General features: G+C 37.7%; 1 protein-coding gene and 1 pseudogene across 5 annotated transcripts in view; one reads left to right on the top strand and one right to left on the bottom strand.

Annotated features, from left to right (window-relative positions):
• The window catches only part of ATAD5 (ATPase family AAA domain containing 5), a 36,679-nt gene extending 11,651 nt beyond the window's left edge, over positions 1-25,028 (top strand). The window contains exons 5-23 of one of the 4 annotated variants that reach the window (XM_027130321.1): positions 878-1,001; positions 1,545-1,626; positions 4,866-5,050; positions 7,111-7,268; positions 7,984-8,143; positions 8,590-8,916; positions 11,542-11,638; positions 12,850-12,929; positions 13,157-13,299; positions 13,387-13,537; positions 15,727-15,903; positions 16,135-16,268; positions 16,759-16,852; positions 17,530-17,594; positions 20,115-20,295; positions 22,536-22,717; positions 23,224-24,089; positions 24,547-24,702; positions 24,809-25,028. In XM_027130321.1, the coding sequence (XP_026986122.1) occupies positions 878-1,001; positions 1,545-1,626; positions 4,866-5,050; positions 7,111-7,268; positions 7,984-8,143; positions 8,590-8,916; positions 11,542-11,638; positions 12,850-12,929; positions 13,157-13,299; positions 13,387-13,537; positions 15,727-15,903; positions 16,135-16,268; positions 16,759-16,852; positions 17,530-17,594; positions 20,115-20,295; positions 22,536-22,717; positions 23,224-24,089; positions 24,547-24,702; positions 24,809-24,887 (3,441 nt within the window). In that variant the 3' untranslated portion in view covers positions 24,888-25,028. Of the gene's footprint in view, positions 1-877; positions 1,002-1,544; positions 1,627-4,865; positions 5,051-7,110; positions 7,269-7,983; positions 8,144-8,589; positions 8,917-11,541; positions 11,639-12,849; positions 12,930-13,156; positions 13,300-13,386; positions 13,538-15,726; positions 15,904-16,134; positions 16,269-16,758; positions 16,853-17,529; positions 17,595-20,114; positions 20,296-22,535; positions 22,718-23,223; positions 24,090-24,543; positions 24,703-24,808 lie in introns of those variants that run through there. The other 3 variants (XM_027130320.1, XM_027130322.1, XM_027130324.1) reach the window with 3 other exon arrangements.
• The window catches only part of LOC113632775 (U6 snRNA-associated Sm-like protein LSm3 pseudogene), a 33,127-nt pseudogene that overhangs the window by 3,262 nt on the left and 3,214 nt on the right, over positions 1-26,651 (bottom strand). The gene's annotated exons all lie outside the window — the stretch shown is intronic.

Genomic DNA, 26,651 nt, shown 5'->3' with positions numbered 1-26,651 from the left:
TTTAAAATAAATTTATTTATTCATTTATCTTTGGTTGTTTTGGGTCTTCGATGCTGCGCACGGGCTTTCTTTACTTGTGGTGAGTGGGGGCTACTCTTCGTTGCGGTGCACGGGTTTCTCATTGCGGTGACTTCTCTTGTTGCGGAGCAGAGGTTCTAGGCATGCGGGCTTCAGTAGTTGTGGCATGTGGGGTCAGCAGTTGCGGCTCGTGGGCTCTAGAGCACAGGCTCAGTAGTTGTGGTGCACGGGCTTAGCTGCTCTGCGGGCATGTGGGATCTTACTGGACCAGGGATTGAACCTGTGTCCCCTTCATTGGCAGGCAGATTCTTAACCACTGCACCACCAGGGAAGCTCACTAGTTAAACGATTTACTCATAGATTAGCTCTCCCTCTGTCCCCTAAACCCTGGTGGAAACTTGACACCAACTCTAGAGTTTCATTTTTGTGTGCGTTCCCAGTGCCTGCTGTATTGCCTAACACATAGTAGATGCTCAATAGATGTATGCTGACCACATGAGAACTTACCAGACTACATCTAATACATATCTAGGATGTATAGTTCTGAAAGGGAACAGCCATAATTTTTATAGCTTAGTTGTATTGATTCTTTTATCTGCAATATAATCTGTTCGTTGCTTCTTTAAAAAAGAAAACCCATGGTCATAATAAATCCACTCTTTGATCTCGTGAACTTGTATGATATAAGCACAGACTATTGCCATTCATATCCTGTGTTTTCTGTGTTAGTTTCTGACAGGGAGATGTATGGAGTTGCTAATGTGATTATCTTGTCATGGCTTCTAGCACTGTAATCCTTTTGAAATTTTAATAACATTAATTGTATGTTATTAAAATTTTTTTTCTTATTCTGTCTTAGGACTCTGTAATAACAGGTTCAAGTCCTACTCCTTTAAAGCATCCTGAGAAAAATCAGAAGAAACTTCAGTGTCTGAATGATGTATTAGGAAAAAAACTTAACAAGACTCCTAAAAATGTCCCTGGTAATCAGATTTGATAACTTGATGATGAACATTAGAATGTTTTGGGGGGATTATATTGTTCTGAATTTTAACTTTATCTCATTTTGATTTAATCTCTTGTCTTATAAAATATAACCTTTTAATTATATTAGATATTTCTATTTTAATGAGTGAGTAAAGTTATAATGTAGTGAAGAGTTTTACAAAAGGTAACTGAGTGTATTTTAAGTGATTGCATTTCTTTGTATCTATTTAGCCTCAGTTAACTTAGTGGTTCCCAAAGCTGACTGATTATCAAAATCATCTGGTAAATTAAAAAAATTTTTAAATCCTTAGGTCCTTCCCTAGACATACTGACTGAGAATCTCCAGAGGTGGGTTGTGGGAATCTGTAGTTTAAAAAGAAGCTCCCCAAGAGATTCTGATATTGATTTTGCCAAGTTGAGAGATCAGCTCATTATAGAAAATTTTTTAATTAAAAAAATTTTTTTTAAGTTTTAAAAGTAGCTAGAGGTAAGTGGAGATGATGAACCTTGATACTAACCTAAGCATTTATTTTTCTAAGGAAAAGTGAAAGTCGCGCCTTTATTTCTTACTAGAAAGGCTCAGAAAACAGCTGATCCTGTCCTTGGTTTTGATGAAAGCAGGTCAGTCTGATACAAATTTTTAAATGTCAAAATATTTCATGGAATGTATTTTGCATTCATTTACTTTGATGAGAAAGCATTTAAGTTATCATCTGAAGCTTTGATAAATCCATTTTAACAGATGACAATATTGACAATGCTACAACTGCAATTTGAATATCTTGGTCTTTTGCAAACATTTTGTGTCCATCTCTAGACAAAACAGTGGGAAAATAAACAAGCAAACCAAAAAGCTGATTTATGAACTTGTTCAGTAAATATTTAAATACCTACTATGTAGCAGGTGCTGTTTTTGGTACTAGGAATATCATAGGGAATAAGACACATTCCCTGTCCTCAGGAGGCTTATACCCTAGAGGAAAGACAATCTCTGATTAAACATTAATTGGGCCAACAAATGAAAAATTGCAGTGTGCTAAGAAGGAGAGGTACAAAGGTCTATTAAAAGTTTGTTGAGGGCTTCCCTGGTGGCGCAGTGGTTGCGAATCCGCCTGCCGATGCAGGGGACACGGGTTCGTGCCCCGGTCCGGGAAGATCCCACATGCCGCGGAGCGGCTGGGCCCGTGAGCCATGGCCGCTGAGCCTGCGCGTCCGGAGCCTGTGCTCCGCGACGGGAGAGGCCACAACAGTGAGAGGCCCTCGAACCGCAAAAAAAAAAAAAAAAAAAAAAATGTAAAAAAAAAAGAAAAGTTTGTTTAGTCGATTTGGTCTGATCAAGCAAGGATTTTCTTTTTTTTTTTTCTGCAGTATGCGGGGCCTCTCACTGTTGTGGCTTCTCCCGTTGCGGAGCACAGGCTCCGGACGCGCAAGCTCAGCGGCCATGGCTCACGGGCCCAGCCGCTCCGCGGCATGTGGGATCTTCCCGGACCGGGGCATGAACCCGTGTCCCTTGCATCGGCAGGCGGATTCGCAACCACTGCGCCACCAGGGAAACCCGCAATCAGAGGGTTTTAAACAGAAGTATGGACATAAACATTTGGATTTTGAAAGTTTAATTTGACTGCTGGATTAATTTGGCTCTTGTACAGAGAGTGGGATGGAGGAGGGATTAGAGTGGATGCAAGGGTTTGGGTGTGAGATGATGGAGGTGTGGACTCAGGTGCTGGAGACGATGTATGAAAAGATTTTAGGAGATAAATTTAAGAACCCTTGATGCTTAATTAGACACGGGGGCTGGGGGTGGGAGAGATGAAGGTAGAAGGATGACACTTAAGTTCTGGTCTGTGCCAGTAGATGGCATGATGGAAGAAGACCAGGTTTAGGGACATGAGTTCAGGTTATTTGTTTCTTTTCCTGTTTCAGTTTTATTGAGGAATAACTACATATTGTTAAAATGCACAAATCTTAAGTATACAGTTTTGATAAGTACACTTATCAAAGTGTATCAAGATGTCAAGATATAACATCTTTCTTTTACTCCCTAACGGTTACTTACTCTTTTTCTGTATCACCACCATCACCACCACAACAAAAGGTTACCACTCTTCTGATTTCTATTACCATCAGTTAGTTTGACTTCGGTTGCCATGGGTTAGTCTTTTCTGTTTTAGAACTTCATGTAAACTTTGTATATATTGTTTTGTGCCTAACTGCTCTTGTTCAGTACACATATATTTTTTAAAATCAGCTTTATTCAGGTATAATGTACATACAATCATATGCACCCATATTAAGTGAACAGTTTGAGGTTTAACAAATGTACACACCTGTGTGATCGCCACCACAATAGAGAACATTTCATCACTCTCAAAAATTCCCTTTTGCCTCTTTGCAGTTCATCCCTGCCTTCCACTCCCAATGCCATGCAACCTGTGATCTGCTTTCTGTTGATATAGATTAGTTTGCCTTTTCTAGAATTTCATAGAAATGAAATCATACAGGAGGTACACTTTTGTCTCTGGCTTCTTTCAGTCAAAGAATATCAGTAGTCTATTCTTTTTTATTGCCGAATAGTATTCCTTATACGAATATATTTACCACAATTTATTCTTTTATTGGTGGCCATTTGGGTTGTTTCCAGTATTTACCCATTTACTCATGGATTCCTGTTTTATTCTCTGGGTTTTAATCCATTAATAATTTTAATGCTCAAATTGATTCTAATTTGGCCATTGGAAGCCCTTCAGCTTGGTTTCTATGCCCCTTTGACACATACTCATCATTTATAGAGCATTTCTTACTTTTTTGAACACAAAGATATTCCAGGCTCATCTTTTATTTGCCCTGCCCCAGCTCTTTAATTAGCCTCTTCTGCAAGGAGCCCTGGTTCCTTTTAGTGGAGGTGCTTATTTTGCTCCTGAGGTATCAGTGCTTCTAGGCTTTCTCAGCAGATAAAGCTAGGAAATACACACACACACACACACATTAAAACTATTTCTAACTGTATATAATATATGTGTGTATATTTTTTATTAGTACCTTGTACCCCCTCCTTAAAGTTTACCTTCCGCTATAGGCACATACTAATATAGCTACTTCACCCATCTTTTCATCCTCCCCTCTAATTAATAGTCAAAAAGGTACACCTCCTCTTTTCTGAGATTAATCTCTTCAGTCTGGCTTTAGATCTCATCTTTTCTTCATTTCTCTCAAATGGGAAAGGAATGGAAATTTTTGAAGCCTCTTCTTAATTACCAACCCAAATTTCAGTTTGCAGAGAATATTACAGTCCTCACTCTATATATGGCAGGCTAGGAAGGGTGTATAAGCCGTGACACACCAGCACCATGCTCTCTTTCCCCTCCGCCACTCCATCATCCCATCCTCCTCTACCCTTTCACCAACTTCCCGCTAAAGTCAAGATTCTTATGATTAGCAATACAAGATAAGCCAGGTGAAACTGAGACATCAATAATAAGGGCCTTAAGGTTCCTGCTATTGTATTGGAAACAATATTACCTTAGAAGTTCTTGTATTAACTTTTAGAAATGTGGCACTGATTTTGTTTTCTGATTATAATATAAATGTATGTTTAAATTAAAAAAAAAGGAAGACAGACATTTTGGTGGATGTCCTTCAAGACATTATTTTCTGTATATACTTATTTTTATTTAAATTTTTTTAACACTGAAAGACTTTCGTTTTTACGATAAGCAGAAAAAGAATTTGACCAGCTAACATCTCAGGTAGCTGATTAAATTTTTTCAAATAAAATTAAGAAGTATTTATTGTATAGTTAGTTTATTTTTTTAAGTGTTTATAACCTTAGCTCTCCTTTTCTTACATCATTTTCTTAAAAGTCAAGATGCAACTGAGAAGCCTCAGGCTTGTGATGTGCAGTTTAAAGCAAAGCGTGACTTTCTAATGAGTGGTTTGCCAGATTTGTTGAAACGACAAATTGCAAAGAAAGCTGCTGCGTTAGATGTGTACAATGCAGTGAGTACCAGTTTCCAGAGCGTCGTTCATGTTCAGCAAAAAGATGATGGTGAGTTTATTACTATGAAATACTTTTAAATGTTAGTAGTAATATGAAACTATGTAAGTTGGTTTAAGATGAGACAAAGGTTTAGGTATAATTCTTATGGGGAATTTAGTGTTTTATCCTCTCTTCTTCAGCCTTGGACTGAGGAAGGGGGTGGGGCAAGAAAGCCAAAGGCATCCTCAGCCCTTACCCCTGATGCCAGGGGAGGGCAGGCACATGTGTGGGCCCTTAAGTGAATGCTGTCCAGATGGGCACTGTGTTCTAAAAGGAAGGCAGTTCCCTTCTGAAATCATAGCCTGTGTGTGAACAGATCATCTTTAAGAATTTCTCAGAGGAGCTCCAGCCCTGTCTTTGTCCAGTCTGCTGTTCACTGTTCAAGGGAAATCTGTTTGCCTCCTTTCCAGAACAACTTGTGCTGTTTAGTACCACAAAAGTATCTTGTGGGCTATATCCTGGAATTGGTAACAGGGAGCTCCATTGGACCAACAATGGAGCAACAGTGCTCCATTGCTCTAGTTCGCTGTTTTCTCACATGTACCGTGCACGAGAGCGAGCTGTTTGCCCAAGCCTTGTAAGGTGGTGTTAGCTTGATCCTGAGCTAATTCTCTTTGGATCCAAGTGCTATGGCAACCACAGTCCTACTTTACTTATGTAGTTTTTAATTACTGATAATGTACAAAGCGTTCTACCTTTACTTTGTTGTTGTTCCTACCTAGAGTTTTTTTGTCAGCACAAAAACAGTTATATTCTTCTCAGCTGGCTTTGTGGTTTGGTTTGGTCTATTCCCTCTACTCATGAAATGTTCACTATGTTCTGTTCTCCTTTCTTTTCCTTTTATGTTTCTGACCTTGATAGTTGTTTTTTTTTAAACCCACATTTATTTATTTATTTTTGGCTGTGTTGGGTCTTCGTTTCTGTGAGAGGGCTTTCTCTAGTTGTGGCAAGCGGGGGGCCAGTCTTCATCGCGGTGCACGGGCCTCTCACTATTGCGGCCTCTCTTGTTGCGGTGCACAGGCTCCAGACGCGCAGGCTCAGTAGTTGTGGCTCACGGGCCTAGTTGCTCCGTGGCATGTGGGATCTTCCCAGACCAGGGCTCAAACCTGTGTCCCCTGCATTAGCAGGCAGATTCTCAACCACTGCGCCACTAGGAGAGCCCATGACCTTGGTAGTTTTTGAGTTTTGTTTAGCCTCTCGTTTATGGGGAACTTCCCAGTCAGTCTTTCTAGTAATATTCCACTTTTCTTTTTTTCCCAGTTCTTTCACTGGCCATTCTGTTGATGAAGGCTTTCTTGTTACTTTTACTAGTTTATTTTTGTTTTTACATATTTATTTATTTCATTTTCTTTTTTGCTGAGTCGGGTCTTAGTTGCGGCACGCAGGATCTTCGTTGTGGCACGTGGGCTTCCCTCTAGTTGTGGCGCGTGGGCTCCAGAGCACATGGGCTCTGTAGTTGTGGTGCAGTGGGCTCCCGAGTGTGTGGGCTCTGTAATTTGTGCATGCAGACTCTCTAGTTGAGGCGTGCGAGCTCAGTAGTTGTGGTGCGTGGGCTTACTTGCCCCGCAGCATGTGGGATCTTAGTTCCCCGACCAGGGATCGAACCTGCATCCCCTGCATTGGAAGGTGGATTCTTAACCACTGGACCACCAGGGAAGTCCCTAGTTCAGTTTTATAAAGCATTTTCTAATAGTATGTTCAATTATAGAAGTTAGTTATGCTTTTCCTTAGGATCATGCCCACGCTCACCTAGTAACAGAATTTGGATTTCAGGATGCTAACTGCCCCTGAAATTTTTAACCTGATTAGCAAGGTTGATTTAAAAAGGAAAGAAAATATGCTAATATTTGCTTATTTTTAACAATTGGGAGGGAAGACTGGGTAATTTTTATGAATTGTATTTGTTGGAGGTGAGGGTATTGTTTCCTGTATACTCATTTGAGTTTTGGTACATTTGTATTAACTATGTAGTTGTTGTCAAGTCTTCTCATGTTTATTTAGTTGGTATTTGATAAGTGGATAAGGATATGAATGAAGGTAATTAACATAATTTTTCTGTTTTTCTTTAGGGTGCCATTTGTGGCATTTGAAGCCACCCACTTGTCCTCTCTTAACTAAACTTAAAGAACTGAATACTAAAGTAATAGATCTCTCAAAATGTGTCATGGCTCTTGGTGAATTCTCAACATTGAATTCAAATTCAAAAAGTAATACTTCTGCTGTTGTGGTAAGTATGAGAGTGGTCATCCATTGTAGGCAGTTTCCTTCATATCTTTCAGAGGGAAAAAATTTTGGATATTTACTGTTGTGGCCTAAAATTCATCTCTTCCTAGAGTCCAATTTTAAAAAATAAATCCCAGTTGAAGTACATATCTGTTTTAAATACTCCTAGAGCTTTAAAAACATACTAAGAATTAATGATAGCCAGTTTTAAAAGAATATTAGATTACATAGCACATTTAGATACTTTATCAGTCAGAATTATAATCTCATAAATGAGTAAAATACAATTAGTTGAAAAGAAAGAACAATAAAAATATGAACTAAGGAACTTCCCTGGTGGCACAGTGGATAAGACTCTGTGCTTCCAATGCAGGGGGCCTGGGTTCGATCCCTGGTCAGGAAACTGGATCCCACATGCATGCTGCAGCTAAGAGTTCACATGCCACAACTAAGGAGCCCTCGAGCCGCAACTAAGGAGCCCTCCTGCAGCGACTAAGACCTGGTGCAACCAAATAAATAAACAAATAAATATTTTTTAAAAACCATGAACCAAGTCCTTCTAAAGCTGTGCAAATGCAGCTTTGCCATCGAGATTGTATTTAGTGACTAAAGCTCATCCTACAATGACATAGACTTATAGACAGAAAGTAGTTGGTAGTATTCTGATTAATATTAATGGACAATGTGGGTTTAATTGAGCATTTTATTCTTTATTGCAGTTTGTTGGGAGAAGGAAGGATTTGACTGAAGAAGTACGAAATCTTTTGCTGGAGGAAATTAGGTGGTCAAATCCCGAGTTTTCTTTGAGGAAATACTTCCCTTTGCTTCTAAAAAAGCGAACTGAGCCCCAGGTACTTTCCAAGTGTCATCGTAAACAAGGTTAGTGATAATTATTATTTCTGTTAACATTTCAGTTTTGAAAACACTAAGCTTAGCCATTGACTCTTGGAAGTGGTCACACCGAGAGAACATTACTTATGGTTGATAGGGAGAACGGTTCAATTAAAGTAAAGCAACTTGTGTGATACAGTGTTAGCCCCTGACAGCTTCCAGAGTTGGCAACACAAAGACAGCTTTAATTATGTTAAAATACTAATAATTTATTTAAGGAAAGCCTTAGATGAGGTAGTTTATATAGCCCGTACAAAAGGCAATCTAAATAACAAGTTATCCAGCTTACTTTCAGTATGCCACATTTGATTCTTGTGTTTTCACTTTATAGATAAGGCTATTGGATATTTTGAAGTGGTATTAAGATTATTGGGTATTAAAATTTGTTTTTTGTTGATTAATAAGCACATGCATTTCAATAATTCCCCAAATAGAAAGTCCAAAACTAGAGCCCGACGTCAGTCGAAAAGAAACCAAAAGGAAACGAGTGGAAATGGAAAATCATAAATCCAAAAGAAAGAAACCAAATGAGTATTCAGAAAGTCCAAAAAAGATAAGTGGAAAACTAGAAGAACTTGACAAAAGAAACAACTCCAGTGGGATAAAGCTAGATTCTTCCAAAGGTTTATTTCCTAAAACATCCAGGAAGAAACGAACAGCTTTGAGTACAAGGTGTAAAGTGGAAACAGAAGCCGTAGAAGATTCTGATATTCTGATAATAGATGGTGACACGTCTACATCAGAAGTATCTTCTATTCCGGGTAAATTAGACTTTCTCCCTCTGGTCCTAGAGGTTTTTTTGTTTGTTTTTAACTTCTCATTTTTCCCCTGTCTCTTAATATATGCTCACTGTAACATTCAAACAAAATAAGAAGTGGAAGCCTCACTGATTAGAGTCTTCCAGATAACCATGTTTAACAGATTGCTGTTTGGTCTTTGATTTTTCTGTGCTTCCCTAAATACATATGCTTTTTTAAAAACCTGGAGACTTCCCTGGTGGTCCAGTGGTTAAGACTCCACGCTCGCAATGCAGGGGGCCCGGGTTCAGTCTCTGGTCAGGGAACTAGATCCTGCCTTCTGCAACTAAAGATCCCGCATGCCGCAACTAAAAATCCCGCATGCCCCAACTAAAGATCCTGCATGCTGCAACTACAAAAAAGATCCCACATGCCGCAATGAAGATCTCGCACACGGCAACGAAGATCCTGAGTGCTGCAACTAAGACCCGGTGCAGCCAAATAAATTAAAAAAACAAACAAACAAAAAAAACAGGGGGCTTCCCTGGTGGCACAGTGGTTAGAGTCTGCCTGCCGATGCAGGGGATGCGGGTTCGTGCCCCGGTCCGGCAGGATCCCACATGCTGCGGAGCGGCTGGGCCCGTGAGCCATGGCCGCTGAGCCTGCGCGTCCGAAGCCTGTGCTCCACAACGGGAGAGGCCACAGCAGTGAGAGGCCCGCGTACCACAAAAAAAAAAAAACCAACAACAACCTGGAATCACACTCTACCTATTATTTTACACCTGTTTCACATATTTTTGACATATTCCCATTTGGTTACGTAGCTTTTCTGAAACATTCTATTGAATTAATGCATCCATTTAGATTATGTTTTGATAATTTGTACAGCAAGTCTCTGTATTTTTTAAAAATTATTTATTTATTTTTGGCTGCATTGGGTCTTCGTTGCTGTGCGTGGGCTTTCTCTAGTTGGGGCGAGCGGGGACTACCCTTCGTTGTGGTGCGCAGGTTTCTTTTTGCGGTGGCTTCTCTTGTTGTGGAGCATGGGCTCTAGGCGCACGGGCTTCAGTAGTTGTGGCACAGGCTCAGTAGTTGTGGCTCACGGGCTCTAGAGCGCAGGCTCAGTAGTTGTGGCACACAGGCTTATTTGCTCCGCAGCATGTGGGATCTTCCCAGACCAGGGCTCGAACCCGTGTCTCCTGCATTGGCAGGTGGATTCTTAACCACTGCGCCACCAGGGAAGCCCCTCTATATTAAAGAAAAATTTTTTTAATTTTTTAAAATTAATTAATTTATTTGTTTTTATTTTTGGCTGTGTTGGGTCTTCGTTGCTGAGCACAGGCTTTCTCTAGTTGCGGTGAGCGGGGGCTACTCCTTGTTGTGGTGCATGGGCTTCTCATTGCGGTGGCTTCTCTTGCTGTGGAGCACAGGCTCTAGGCACACGGGCTTCAGTAGTTGTGGCTCTAGAGCGCAGACTCAGTAGTTGGGTGGCCAGGCTTACTTGCTCCGCGGCATATGGGATCTTCCCTGGCCAGGGATCAAACCCCTGTCCCCTGCATTGGCAGGCAGATTCTTAACCACTACACCACCAGGGAAGCCCTTTTTAAAATTTTTCTTGGAGCCTGGTTGATTTACAATGTTGTGTTAGTTTCAGGTGTACAGCAAAGTGAATCAGTTATACATATACCTATATCCACTCTTTTTTTAGATTCTTTTCCCAGATAGTCCATTACACAGTATTGAGTAGAGTTCCCTGTGCTGTACAGTAGGTTCTTATTAGTTATCTATTTTATATGTGGTAGTGTGTATATGTCAATCCCAATCTCCCAATTTATCCCTCCCTGTCCTTACCCCTGGTAACCATAAGTTTGTTTTCTACATCTGTGACTCTACCTCTGTTTTGTAAATAAGTTCATTTGTACCCTTTATTTTAGATTCTACATATAAGCAGTATCATATGATATTTATCTTTCTGTGTCTGACTTACTTCCCTCAGTATGACAATCTCTAGATCCATCCATCTGTCATTTTTTAAAACTATTTTCATGCATTGACTCCACTAAATAAACTATAGATTCCCTTACCCCACAAATTCCACTGGGGTTTTGATTTTGCATTAGAATGTAGATTAATGCCACGTGGTGCGGCCAAAAAAAAAAAAAGAGAGGGAGATGCATACCACAACGTAGATTAATTTGGAGGGGACTGGCATCTTCCTAACTCTTCTCAATTGGGAGTGTAGCATCTCTCCGTTTACTCAGGCTGACCTCCTAGAATGTTTTAATGTATCTTTTTAGTTGTCAAGAAGAGGCTCCATGAAAATTATGCTGCATTTGTTCTTTAGATTATTTCTTACAGTACAAATTATTTTTCATATTTTGTGTTTCTTGAGTGATTATTAAAATTTTTAATGTATACTTTTAAATCTTACTGTCATAAGACTTTATGGTGGTTAGCTTTTAAGAGGGAAGGGTTTTGATGTGAAAATTTTTAAATGTAATGTTAAGTTTTGAAATTGCCTTTTTGGCAATTTGTAAATAAAAATATTTGCACAAATACTTATTGTTACATGAAACAATAATGTAAATGCCTAAGAATATATGTTTATGCCAAGAAACAAAATAGTTTAATATATATTTTTTGCTTTAGATTCTGGAACTGAAGACATGCTTTGGACAGAAAAGTATCAACCTCAGAACTCCGGTGAACTCATAGGCAATGAGCTAGCTATTAGAAAGTTACATAGGTTGGTAAAATTTGTAAAGGAATTGAGAAATAGTTTTTGAATCTAGTTTTAGTATTTATTTTATTTGTGCTAAAATCTAGAAATTATAAAGTAATACATCACAAGGTAAAATCTTAAAAAAAAAGAAAAAGGAAGAAGAATTTTCAGTGAAAAGTAAATGTACCTCTTTTCTCCTGTTTCTACTCCTTAGAGGTAAATGACTATTAAAATTGTCTTGTAAAACCTTCCAGAAAACTTTTAATGCATATATTTGCTCCTTTCTTCTTAACAAATAGGATCATATTACTACTAATTCAGGTAATAATCCTTTGTCTATAATTCCCACCTCCAAAGAGTTCTGGAAATTTAAAGTTTATTAACTTATTATATACATAAATTTTATTATAGTCTTTATCAGCCTCACTTAGTAGGAGTTCATATTTTTTTAACTAGAAATATTCAGTGATTATGGATGTACTGCCACAGACCCACTAGGGGTATTATGTTTTATGTAGTATATGTACCAAATTACATTTCTAATATCTGAAAAATCCTGAATTCTAAAACTCAACTGGCCCAAAGGATTTCATACAAGGAATTGGGACTCATAATAATAAAACCTTTGAGATTGGCAGTGTTCTAAGCACTTGATCATGCTTAGCTCATTTGCTCCTTAGAAAAATCCTATGAGGGTAAATACTGTTCTCATGAGGAATGTGGCCCAGAGAGGTTGAGTTATTTGTCCAAGGTCACACAGCTAGAAAGTGGTGGAGCTGGAATTTAAACTCAGTCTAGCTCCAGACTAGAACTTAATCTTTCTGCTCATACTTAGGATTGTATCAATATATTAGACATCTTTCATGTCACCATACAGTCTATTCAGTTCTTCATAGTTTCTCTGTACTGATTTCTTATGTGAGCATACATACCATAAGGTATCTTTTCCGTTACTGATGTATTTTTAGGTTTTTCCTTTTGGAGGCTAATATAAACAGTGTTGCAGTGAATATCCTTGCACATATTGTCTTGAGTATTTAGGCAAAAATTACTTCATTTTAAAATATTCATGTCCATGTAAAATTATTCTACTATATAGTTGATTCAAAAATGTTATGGAGTTCTTAAAAACTAACAATATACCATCACTTCCCCCGACAATCATTTTAACGTATCATCTAAGAGATATCTATATTCTGTGAATTTTTTTATTAACATATATTTTCTTATGGTAGTTGGTTGAAAGACTGGAAAAGAAGAGCTGAATTGGAAGAAGGACAGAATTTGAAGGGAAAAAGAGATGAGAAACAGGAAGGTATTTTGAGTCATTTTTTTCCATTTCACTGAACATTTTTAGAATTAGATTAGCTGAAAATTTTTATAAAGCTGCTTGTTTGATATTTTATATTTGGTTTTTTAGTTTTTGTACGTTGAATTTCCAACATTTATTGGCAAGAAGTTTGTGGGATTTGGTCATTGGGTTTGGTGAGACAGAACTGATGCCTAAGCAATTGTTTTATGTGCATTTGAATGATTTTTCAGATCCATTGGACGGCATAGACTTTAAAGGCAGTTCAGATGATGAAGAAGAGAATCGTCTTTGCAATACTGTTCTTATAACAGGGCCAACAGGAGTGGGGAAAACTGCTGCGGTATATGCTTGTGCTCAGGAGCTTGGATTTAAGGTTAGTGGACAAATATTAATGTAATAATTACCCTTGAAACAAAAGGAAACATCAACCATTCTGCCATTTTTTCTTATATTCTTTTAGATATTTGAAGTGAATGCCTCTTCTCAGCGCAGTGGTAGACAAATTCTGTCTCAGCTGAAGGAAGCTACTCAGTCCCATCAAGTAGACAAGCAAGGTGTAAACTCACAAAAACCCTGTTTTTTTAATAGCTACAACATAAGCAAGTCACCAAGTAAGTAAATTATTTTCCTGAAGTTGTAATGTTTAAAAACTTAAAATCTAAGACAAGAATTTTAATAATTAGCATTTTTAAAAAATAAATTTATTTATTTTATTTATTTATTTTTGGCTGCATTGGGTCTTCGTTGCTGCATGCAGGCTTTCTCTAGTTGTGGTGCGTAGGGGCTACTCTTCATCATGGTGCGTGGGCTTCTCATTGTGGTGGCTTCTCTTGTTGTGGAGCACGGGCTCTAGGCCCATGGGCTTCAGTAGTTGTGGCTCACAGGCTCTAGAGCGAAGGCTCAGTAGTTGTGGCGAACGGGCTTAGTTGCTCCGTGACATGTGGGATCTTCCCCGATCAGGGCTCAAACCCATGTCCCCTGCATTGGCAGGCTGATTCTTAACCACTGCGCCACCAGTGAAGTCCCAATAATTAGAATTTTGCCATTCATTTTTAATCTTTTCCTATATATATACATGCCTTTTTCATTTTTCTTGGACTTTATGTTTTAAAACAAATCTCAGGACCATCACATAATTTTACTCATGTATATATATTTCAATATGTAGCTCTAACTGATAAGGACTTTTTTAAAAGCATAACCACTATATCATAATCAGACCTAACAAAATTAACTATATACCTTAATTTGATGTAATATGTAGTTTAATTTCAGTTTTCTGTTTCAAATGGTTTGTTCAAATCAGGATCCAAACAAGGTTCACAGTTTACATTTGATTAATGTCACTTAAGTTTCTTTTAATCTAACAGCTCCCTCCCCCTTTCTTTTCATGTCATTTATTTGTTGAAGAACATGGGTCATTTGTCATAAAATTTCTCACATTCTAGAGTTGGCTGATTATATCTTCATGGTATCAGTTAACACATTCCTCTTCCTTGTATTTCTTATAAACTGGCAGTTAGATCTGTGGGGTTGATTAGATTCATTTCCATTTTGGTGCTGGCATACATGCCAAGAGATACGTAACGACTGGTTATCCCACTTTTAGTGATATTTAAATTTTTTTTTTTTTTTTTTTTTTGTGGTACATGGGCCTCTCACTGTTGTGGCCTCTCCCGTTGCGGAGCACAGGCTCTGGACGCACAGGCTCCGCGGCATATAGGATCTTCCCGGACCGGGGCACGAACCCGTGTCCCCTGCATCGGCAGGCGGACTCTCAACCACTGCGCCACTAGGGAAGCCCTAAATATTTTTAAGATTACACCTCTTTCCTTGTGGTGTTAAAATGCCCTATTTAAAAAAAAAAAAATTATTTATTTGGTTGCGTTGGGTCTTAGTTGTGGCTTGCAGGCTCCTTAGTTGTGGCATGTGAACTCTTAGTTGTGGCATGCATGTGGGATCTAGTTCCCAGACCAGGGATTGAACCCTGGCCCCCTGCGTTGGGAGCGTGGAGTCTTAACCACTGCACCACCAGGGAAGTCCCTAAAATGCCCTATTTTTATGACATGATTGTGATATCTATGATAAATTTTTTCAAGCTCAAAATTTTCACTAAGTTTTCTGAACACCTATGATATGCAAGGTCTATGAGGGTACAAAAAAAGAATAGGACAGAGTCATGGAATGGTGCACCTATGCTGGTACATAAAGAAGATCCTGCTCTGAGTCCATATGATAATAACTAGCACTTGTAAAGGCTGAATGAGGGTACTTTGAGAGGAGCAAAGGACACGCTCTGGAATAAATGCCAGGCCACTGTTGGGCTTCTGAAGGGTAGACATCAGCCATTTGTTTTTTAACTTTGTATCCATCTTTCATAGCATATCTAGAAAAACATATCGTTTGCTTGCAATATCAGTTTACTGTGAGTTAAATTGAAGTTGCACAGGAAAGTCTGTAATGTGCTTAGTATGTACCGATATCACTTTTTCTCCAGCCTCTTCTGACCTCAAGCAGATGTAGACAGAGTGAATTAAGGGATTATGAAGATTTTTGCTGCAAGAATATATGTTTCTTGGGAAAGAGTATCTTTTCCAAATGATTGGTTTTGCTTTCTCTACTGGTTGAATAACTAACAATACAGTAATATTTGACTGGAAAGAGAATGTAAGAAAGAAAAAGAATTTTTATACCTTTGCTTTTTAACTGGTAAGGGTAGAAATATACTGTGGATAACTCAATCTTGCCATCTCTTTAATTTTTAGAATATTTGTCTTTAAGTGAAATTTGTTTTTGGCAGAAAAATTAAGCTCCCCCAAGAAGGTTGTTACATCACCAAGAAAACTTCCTCCACCATCACCACAAAGTAGTGGACCAAAGCGAGTACTTCCACCTAAAACTTTGGCAAATTATTTTAAAGTGTCTTCTAAGCCAAAAAATAATGAACAAATAGGAGCACTTCTGGAAAATAGTAAAGGTAAGATACTAAATTGACAGAGGCCCTGATAACATAAAAATATGATCACAGTTCATGAGTTCCTATTGCTATTTATTAAACCTCAGTTACACTGAAGGTCATATATATAGGAGTGTTGATACCTTGTTTCAGTTTTGATAATGGATTTCAGTTTGAGTTTATTCTGTGGAAATATCCAGTGTTCTGTTAAAAGTTGATTTTATCTAAAATATTAATGTTTTATTTATGCAGGAATCAAAAATTCTTTTGAACAGAAACCAATTATTCAGACTAAATCTACAAACACAACTAACAAAAATGTCAAAGAGTTTGGGGCTGAGGAGCCCAACAGGAAAAATGCAACATCTCTCATTCTGTTTGAGGAGGTAGGCTTACAGAGGTATACATTTGTGATACCTCCTGATAAAAACTTATTCTAAAGATTACTGTATGTTTTACTATAAAGGACTGTAAAATAGCCAAGAAGGTCAGGAATAATTGTATCTATTTGAAATTAAAGTGAATGAAACTGTCAGCCATAGAAGAATTTTTTAGGAACATGATTAATGCAATTCAGTTACTGTTTAGTGTTTGTAGAAATTATTCTGACCCATACTTATCCAATTATAGGTGACTGCATTTTTTTGTTTTTAACGTTTGATAATTTTTTTACCCTTTTAATAGTATAAGACGTTGTAAGCTTTCGGCATGGTGTGAAGTCACACTGTTCACAAATTCATAAATTCTGTCTCTAATAGACATATAGTGTATCTACTATGATAACTGATATGATAACATAACAGTTATGATAACATAACTGACATCCAATAAGTGTATTGTTACTACATTAATATTTTAATAACCATTTGTTCTTAGGTTGATGTCATTTTCGAAGAAGATGCTGGCTTTTTGAATGCAATCAAAACATTCATGGCAACCACGAAAAGGCCTGTAATCCTTACAACAAGTGGTAAGTAACCAGTGATTTTACAATTAATTACTATTGGTTAAAATATTTGGGGAAAGCTTCTAATTTTAGTTAGATATGTTCCTTTAGAAGTCTGCTGGTAAATTGTCTGTTTTTTTCCCTAAAACGAGGAGGCTTCTAAATCTTTTTTTTTTTTTTTTTTAATTATTTTTGGCTGCATGGGGTCTTTGTTGCTGCACGCGGGATCTTCATTGCCAAGTGCAGGATCTTTAGTTGCGGCATGCGGGATCTAGTTCCCTGACCAGGGATCAAACCTGGGCATTGGGAGCGTGGAGTCTTAACCACTGGACCACCAGGGAATTCCCTATATATTGTTTTATAACATTCTTTTCTAATATTTGTCATTACAAATATTCAGTAGAATATCTCTGCTATGGATTTCTGTTGGAAAATGTTTGTGTTAGACTCTACTTAGAAATTAATAGCCCATTTGATAGTTAATGATTATACTCTAAAAATATCGATAAAAATCATATTAATCCCAAGTGAGATGGTAGTTTAATTAAAAAGTCAAGATGTAAGTTCAATTCCTTAATGACTTATAATTTGCATATTTTATTTTCATTACTGATGAAATATAGAATACTTTCATAGAAAAGTATGACTAGAGAAAGTACCTTAGTGGTCTTAATGTTTAAAAATATGTTTTTTCCGCATAGATCCAACATTTAGTTTAATGTTTGATGGCTTCTTTGAAGAAATTAATTTTAACACTCCTTCACTGGTAAGTTTTGAATTTTGATCAGCATAAATTATATATCACAATTATATAGAAGGTGGTTTGTTATAATTTTTAAATGTGGTTACTAAGGGGTATGTTAAAATTTCTGCATTTTAGGAGACTTCTGATTATCTTTTTTTTTACTTTAAAAAAATATCTTTTTCAAAATTCATGTATTCAAATTTTTACTAGACTCCAGTGTTCATTAGGTCTTTTTCATAGTAACCAGTGCTTTACTGAGGTGAAATTTGCATATAGTTAAAAATGCACTTAAGGGGCTTCCCTGGTGGCGCAGTGGTTGAGAATACGCCTGCCGATGCAGGGGACACGGGTTCGTGCCCTGGTCCGGGAAGATCCCACATGCTGCGGAGCGGCTAGGCCCGTGAGCCATGGCCGCTGAGCCTGCGCATCCGGAGCCTGTGCTCCGCAACGGGAGAGGCCACAATAGTGAGAGGCCTGCGTACCGCAAAAAAAAAAAAAAAAAAAAGTGCACTTAAGTACACAAATTGAAAAATGTGAACAGAGATAAACATCCATGTAACCATCACCCAGATCAAAATATAGAACATTTCTATCACCTCCAAAAGTTCCCTTGGGTCCTTTTTAGGCAGCACTCCCCTCTCCACCGGAGATAACCACTATTCTTTTTTTTATTTTATTTATTTATTTATTTTTGGCTGTGTTGGGTCTTCGTTTCTGTGCGGGGGCTTTCTCTAGTTGCGGCGAGCAGGGGCCACTCTTCATCGCTGTGCGCAGGTCTCTCACTATCGTGGCCTCTCTTGTTGGCGGAGCACAGGCTCCAGACGCGCAGGTTCAGTAGTTGTGGCTCACGGGCCCAGTTGCTCCGCAGCATGTGGGATCTTCCCAGACCAGGGCTCGAACCCATGTCCCCTGCATTGGCAGGCAGATTCTCAACCACTGCGCCACCAGGGAAGCCTCATAACCACTATTCTAATGTGTATTAACTCAGATTAGTTTTGTCTATTCTGAAATTTCAAATAATAGGAAACATTATGTGTCCTTTTACATCTGGTTTCTTTCATTTAACATTATGTTTTTTAGATTTATCCATGCTGTTCTGTCAGTGGAATTGTTGAATCATATGCATTATGTTATTTTTATTTGTTTAGCTTTTTAAGACTCTGCCAGATAGGTTTCCAGTGCATGAGAATTCTGGCAACTGTTGTCAGTCTTTTTAACTTTGGCCATGGTAGTGGTATCCATCTGTGTGTGTGCATGTTTGCTTTCTGTTAATTAGCTTTGAAGTATAGTTTATTTACAGTAAAATACACCCACTTCAAGTGTATGGTTCAATGAATTTTGACAAATGTAGTTACAGAACATGTCCATCAAGATAGAGAACATCTTTATTACTACCAAAAGTTCCCTTGTGCGCCGTTGTGTTCTGTCCTTTGTCCTAAGCCCTCGGCCCTGCCTACTACCAGTCTGTTTTCTGTCACTGTAATTTTGCCAATTGTAGAATTTCATGTCAATAGAATCTTATAATATGTAGTATTTTTTATTTAGTTTCTTTCACACACCATAATGCTTTTTCAGATTTGCTCATATTACCTGTGCCAGTAGTTTCTTTCCTTTTTTTAAAATAAGTTTATTTATACATTTATATATATTTTTTTCTTTTCTTTTTTTTTTTTTTTTTTTGTTCGCGGGCCTCTCACTTTTGTGGCCTCTCCCGTTGCGGAGCACAGGCTCCGGATGCTCAGGCTCAGCGGCCATGGCTCACGGGCCCAGCCGCTCCGCAGCATGTGGGATCTTCCCGGACCGGGGCACGAATCCGTGTCCCCTGCATAGGCAGGCAGACTCTCAACCACTGCGCCACCAGGGAAGCCCCATTTATATATTTTTTATTTTTGGCTGCGTTGGGTTTTCGTTGCTGCAAAGGGGCTTTCTCTATTTGCGGTGAGCGGGGGCTACTCTTTGTTGTGATGCGTGGGCTTTTCAATGTGGTGGCTTCTCTTGTTGCGGAGCACGGACTCTAGTCGCGGGCTTCAGTAGTTGTGGCATGCAGGCTCAGTAGTTGTGGCTCACGGACTCTGGAGCACAGGCTCAGTAGTTGTGGCTCACGGGCCTAGTTGCTCCGCGACATGAGGGGTCTTCCCAGACCAGGGCTCGAACCCATGTCCCCTGCATTGGCAGGCAGATTCTCAATCACTGCGCCACCAGGGAAGCCCCCTAAGGGATTTTCTTAAGGTTTAATAAAATTGCCTTCAGGATTCAGGTTGGAGAATCTCCCATAAAATTTTCCTTGCTGTCTCAGACTGTATACAGTTAATAAAAGAAGTTTATGTAAATGCTTTTAATTTGGTACCATATTCCTTTATATTTTTCTAGATCATTCTCAATAAGAGCTTAAAATATTGTGAATCTTAGCAAAATTTGGCTTGCTTTTTGATGTTATTGATGTATTTCTGTTAACTCTGCAGTTGACCATGTTTCTTTCCTGTGTCTCTCTCCCTCCTACCCCCACCTCTCCCCTCCTGTCTCTCTCTCACTCTCTCTCAGCTAAATGTTGCCAGCTACCTACAGATGATCTGCTTGACTGAGAATTTTAGAACCGATGTAAAAGATTTTGTAACATTGCTAACAGCAAATACTTGTGACATCAGAAAAAGTATCCTTTACTTACAATTCTGGATTAGAAGTGGAGGTGGATTTTTAGAAGAAAGGCCATTATCTTTTTGTCGTAAGTTGATTTGTTGTAAAAGAAATTTCTGTAATGGGATCCTATATTAAAATATATGCTGTACCAAAACATTTGAAAGATTATAAAAATTTTGAGCATTGAGGTATCATGTTAATATTAAAAGAAACATACATACATCAACTTAGTTGATGAAAAGTTTTGTAAGCATTAAATGTGGGTAAATACAATTAAACTGAACCTGGAACAAATGGTTACTTGTACATTTATAAACATAGTTGCTTATAAACAAACAGAATTATATTATTTAGCAACTTCCTTTTTTCACTTATTAAAAAAATAAGTATTGGTAATTTTTCCATATGTAAATTATTTTTAGATGACTGTATTGTAAGGTCCTTTTCAGCTTCCTTAATAGCCTATAATTCTCTCTTTCCTAAGAACTCTATTATTTCAGAAATGCTTTATTTTATTTCTTACCAATCTTCAGTCACTGTTACCTAATTCAAGTCACAGACATTTACTGAGGACTTTCTCCATGCCAGGTCCTGTGTTTATATGAATAAGACATGGTTCCTTCCCTGAAGAAGTTCATAGTTTGTGGTTTCCATGCTCCATAGTCACAGTTCTGTAGTTACAGATCCTGCTCTGGGAAATATACAAATATTTAATTTTAAAAAAGGTGAAGTTCTGTAATATTAATCCCTTATTGGTTTTCTGATTAGTTCAAAATTTAATATCTTATTTTTTTAATTAATTAATTTATTTATTTGGCTGCGTTGGGTCTTCATTTCTGTGCGAGGGCTTTCTCTAGTTGCGGTGAGCGGGGGCCACTCTTCATCGCTGTGCGCAGGCCTCTCACTATCGCGGCCTCTCTTGCTGCGGAGCACGGGCTCCAGACGCACAGGTTCAGTAGTTGTGGCTCACGGGCCCAGTTGCTCCGTGGCATGTGGGATCTTCCCAGACCAGGGCTCGAACCCGTGTCCCCTGCATTGGCAGGCAGATTCTCAACCACTGCGCCACCAGGGAAGCCCTAATATCTTATTCTTTTTCAAAGTATTTAATTCAATTTAAGCTGGCAGTTTTAACTATTTCTTAGAAGTAAATGTGATAAATAAGACATGGAAAATATCCTATTTTAAACAAAATAGGTAATAACTATCACCATATTACTGGTTATAAAATGCAATACCAAGAACTTTAGCATTATTTCTTTTCTTGAAGATCTTAAATGCATTTCATTCCTGTCTTAAAAATAAAACACAGATACACACTCATTGGAAATCAGACAATACAGTATATAATGTAAAACGTAAAAGATCTTGCCCCACTTCTTAAAGGTAGCTACTGTTAGACCTTTATCTATGCATATACAAATATTGCTACCTACTTATTTAGCAAAATTAACCAATACTATACGTATTGTTAAACAATTTGCTTTTTCTTACCTCACAATTTATTGTCAGTACGTATAGTTCTAGCCCTCTCTTTTTCACAGCTGCATGCTATTCCAAAATATAAAGTGGATGTAACGTAATTTAATTAACCTTTACCTACTAGGTGACATTTAAGTCATCTTCAGTTTGTTGTTAAAGTATGCAGTGAATATCTTTTTTAATTTTGCTAATTTAGAAGGTGAAAAATGAATGGTATCTTATTTTAATTTCCATGATCACTGGTAAAATTGTACATCTTTTTATGAGTTTATTCGATATTTGTGTTTCTTCTGTGACTTGCCTGTCCAGTCCTTGCTCTTTTTTCTGTTGGATTGTTTTGTAAGCCCACCCCACACCCCAGCCCCACTTAACCTATGTAGAAATCATGTTTGTATTGTACGCTTTATGAATTAGATACATATGGGGAGAATAACAAAATGAGGATTAGGTCCAAAAAATGCCAAAGGGGACTTCCCTGGTGGCACAGTGGTTAAGAATCCTCCTGCCAATGCAGGGGATGTGGGTTCAGTCCCTGGCCCTGGAAGATCCCTCATGCTGCATAGGCACTAAGCCTGTGCCTGTGCTCTGGAGCCCGTGCTCTACAACAGGAGAGGCCACGACGGTGAGAGGCCTGCGCATTGTAACTAAGAGTGGCCCCCGCTGGCTGCAGCTAGAGAGGGCCTGCCCGCAGCAAAGACCCAACACAGTCAAAAATAAATAGATAAATAAATAATTTTTTTTTTAAATGCCAAAGGATCTTGGATTTTAAATAATTGTTTAAATAATTGCTTGCTACAATTTGATAAAAATATGGATAGCTAAGGTTTTCTTTTACTAATTTTGTAGGAGGAAATAGCAGAAATGTACAACTTGTTTGCTCTGAAGATGACCCTGATTCCAAAAATAATGCTAAAAATAGTAAAAGGAATCCAACAGACCTTCCCAAATGTGACACTGGCTGTGCTGAGACCTTGTTTGGCCTTAAGAACATTTTTTCCCCATCTGAAGACTTATTTTCATTTTTGAAGGTATTTTCAATGTCTAGTAAATTTATGTTCTTTTTCATCTTCCCAACACTCACTTTTGTCTTTTGAATCTTAAGGTTAACTTAAATTTACCAGTAATTTTTACAGGCTTCAGATTTCTGATTTTAACACATTGTACCACTTTGACAAATGGTGCATAGGCCTTGCTCTAAATGTATATTATAGAATTTAGAATAGAACTTAGAAATATTTCAGGTAAAAGAAGACAATTTCAGAACAGTAGTTTTTAAGCAAATGAGCTTCTAATTATTGAATTAGGGTATATACTGACTATTAGAGAATTTAATTTTTTAAATTAACAGTCTAAATTAATCTTTTAGACTCATGATACTATTTGATGTATTAGGGAAGTATAGGTTAATAAAATTATGAGGGTTAGCGACTCATTACTTTGAAAATAGATAGGAATGACACTATATTCATATGGGTAGAAAAATGTTCAGACTATGTACTGTTATGACATTTCTTTACTCAATATTGTTTTTCAGCACAAAATCAGAACAAAGGAAGAATGGCATAAGCTCATCCAGCTTCTTACAGAATTCCAAATGAGGAATGTAGATTTCTTATATAGTAATCTTGAGTTCATTCTACCATTACCTGTTAATATCATTCCAGAAACAGAAAACTTTTCTGGTTCATCAGTAAGTGTGGACACCAATGCAGCAACAAAAAATATGAAATGTCTTGCTAGGAAACTTTCTGAAGGAGAGAAGCCATTGAAAAAGTCACAAAAAAAGAAACATAAGAAAAAGATGGTAATTTTAGATGATAGTGACTTATTTGACACCGAATTGGACTTTTCTGATGAATTTATTAGGCTTTCCTCTACATCTTCTCCAAATTCAGAAGAAAGCAAAGCTAGAGATAAAGAAAGCAATCCAGAGACAAAGAAACTAAACACATGTCTAGAGTCAAACGTTGAATCTATTCCTCGTTCTCCTAAAACACCAGCAGAAAAGAAATATTCTGTCCTTGTTTCTCACTGTTTAAATTCTCTCACCGAGTTCATGGACAACATGTCCTTCTTAGATGCCCTTTTAACTGATGTAAGGGAACATAGGGAATTTGGTAAAACTGATTTTGGCTGGACAAATGGAAAGGTTAAAAGTGGACTTTGTGATGAGTTTAGTCTCGAGAGTAGTGATGGATGGACTTCTCAAAGCTCTGGAGAATTAAAGGCAGCTGTAGAAGCTCTCAGCTTTACTAAATGTTCTTCTACTATTTCAAAAGCATTGGAAACCTCCCTGAATTCTTGCAAGAAAGTAGGAAGAGATCCAACAAAAGAACTTACTTTTTATGTTTCGCAAAAGCGCAACAATGTACACTTCAGTCAGTCAGCAGCTAATTTAGAGTAAGTCTTGACTTCTGTTTACTTTTTATTTTTCAATAATAAATGATAGAGCGAAATTATTAGTTTCTTTCTCTACTAATTTTGAAATGCTGGCTTTATTGATCATGGTAAGCCCTTCATATTAATAATGTAGCTTCTAATGAGACAGTTAAGGAGACCAGCCTGATTGCTGGGAAGAAAAAGTGAGAGATTGGGGTGGGGGTTAGATTTGGGAGACTCTTGGATAACAGGGAAGGGGTCGATTTGCTGTGCAGACAGCAGGTAGCCATTAAAGTCTTTTCAGTATGGGAGTGATTGATGTGTTGAAAATGATATAGAAAGTGAATCTGGAATACAGTTAATCTAGTCTAGACCAGAAGCAGGGAGAAGCAGAGACCAGCAGCTGGTTTTGGGATTGTTGCATTTTTATTGGGCATTAAAAATCAAAAAATAATGCATTATTTTTAATTTACAGCAGTGCTTGGAAGAGGATAGCAGTCATCAAAAGTGTGTTTTCTAGCCGATCTCTTCCGAACCTGGGTAATAGACAAGCTAGTATAATAGAATACTTGCCAACTCTGCGAAACATTTGTAAGACTGAGAAGCTAAAAGAACAAGGAAAAAGTAAAAGAAGGTAGTTTCTATAAGAACATTTTACATAACTATTTCAAGATTGATAAATATTCTCATCTGATGGAACTATCAATATTAAAGTATGTTTTTCCTTGTAATTTTGACAGATTCCTGCACTATCTTGAAGGAATTCATCTTAACATTTCAAAAGAGACTATGAACACTTTGGCAGCTGGCTTCCCTTAATATCCTACATTTACAGTGCCTTGTACAGATTCTTACATGGTCCTTAAGAGACTTTTTTTTTTTTTTGCAGTACGCGGGCCTCTCACTGTTGTGGCCTCTCCCGTTGCGGAGCACAGGCTCCGGACGCGCAGGCTCAGCGGCCATGGCTCACGGGCCCAGCCGCTCCGCAGCATGTGGGATCTTCCTGGACCAGGGCATGAACCCGTGTCCCCTGAATCGGCAGGCGGACTCTCAACCACTGCGCCACCAGGGAAGCCCAAGAGACATTTTTATAGTGATTTTCATGGAAGAGTTTATTTCTCTTAATGTATATTTAAAACATACTATTTGTATATTTCTTATTAGTGTGTAAATATTTAAAATGAAAATTACAAATTGTATTTATAATTGTGGTAGTGGTGGGGTTTTTTGAATTTTTTTGTATTATCTGATTTAGCGTTGTTGGAGTATTTTTGTATGTGTGTGAGCTGTTTCTAGAAGGTAGAGTTCACTGAATATTTCTAAAGGTGCTTCAGTGCTAAACTAATCCATAATTTTTCCCCTTCTGGTGACCCTTAATCCACGCTGTGAATGTGAATCACCTAGGTGATAATCTTTTTTAAAAATAAGTTTACACAGGGCTTCCCTGGTGGCGCAGTGGTTGAGAGTCTGCCTGCCAATGCAGGGGACACGGGTTCAAGCCCTGGTCTGGGAAGATCCCACATGCCGCGGAGCAGCTGGGCCCGTGAGCCACAGCTACTGAGCCTGCGCGTCTGGAGCCTGTGCTCCGCAACAAGAGAGGCCGCGACAGTGAGAGGCCCGCGCACCGCGATGAAGAGTGGCCCCTGCTCACCGCAACTAGAGAAAGCCCTCGCACAGAAATGAAGACCCAACACAGCCAAAATAAATAAATAAATAAATAAAATAAGTTTATACAATCCAAAATACAAAATAGCATGTATAATACATAAGCAAACTTCCTAGGAAAGAAATTTCAAAAAGTAAGATCTTCCTGATAAAATTATTTTTAGCGTACTCATCCAGTATATTTTTACCATGTGAATCACTGAACGCTGACAAGGTGAAATCAAGATTATGAATTGTAGTTTTCGTAAATCTTTTTTAGCAACCATACAAATGTGATATCTTGTATGTTTTGACAATTCAAATCATTTGTACATTTTTCTTGTATTTTTATATCATTGGTGTTTTATTTCATAAAGATATTAATGATAATATAAATATTTTGGACAAACTGCTATTCACTGAAACTGTAACAAAGGATTCTACCCTAGGATTTCTACATGATAGCCATTTCGACTTAAGGTTATATTTTTGGAGAAAGTATATATTTTTAATTACAAGATTTTAAAATACCACATTTCACTTAAAATCATTTTTGCAATCAGATGTATCTGAAAATAGTTTCCTATTTCAAGTGTTTATATTATATATTAGCTTAATATTCAGTTACATTATCTGGTGAATTAATTTTCACTTCAAAAGATAAGGATCCTAATTTTGTACAGTTGAAAAATAGATGTATACCTGTGTACAAAATGTTTTTACCTCTTATTTGTTCAACCTACCTTTTCTTGTATTGATAGTACACTGATTTAATTAAAGGCTAAAGCTAAAAGACTGCAGTGTTTAGAGAGTTCCAGATGTAATCATCTGGGTAAATATGGATATTGTATAGGCTTGGATATAGTCTATATCTTATAGGTTTTGTCCCTGTACAAAAGAGAATAACATCTAAGGCATTTTTTTAAGTATATGGATTTA

This window comes from Aethalodelphis obliquidens, unplaced genomic scaffold (genome assembly GCF_003676395.1).
Source record: "Aethalodelphis obliquidens isolate GAN/ISIS:26980383/991018 unplaced genomic scaffold, ASM367639v1 scaffold38, whole genome shotgun sequence".
In the NCBI taxonomy this organism is placed as follows: Eukaryota; Metazoa; Chordata; class Mammalia; order Artiodactyla; family Delphinidae; genus Aethalodelphis; species Aethalodelphis obliquidens.
Note: the sequence above shows the minus strand (reverse complement) of the source record. Positions and strands in the feature narration are given on the sequence as shown.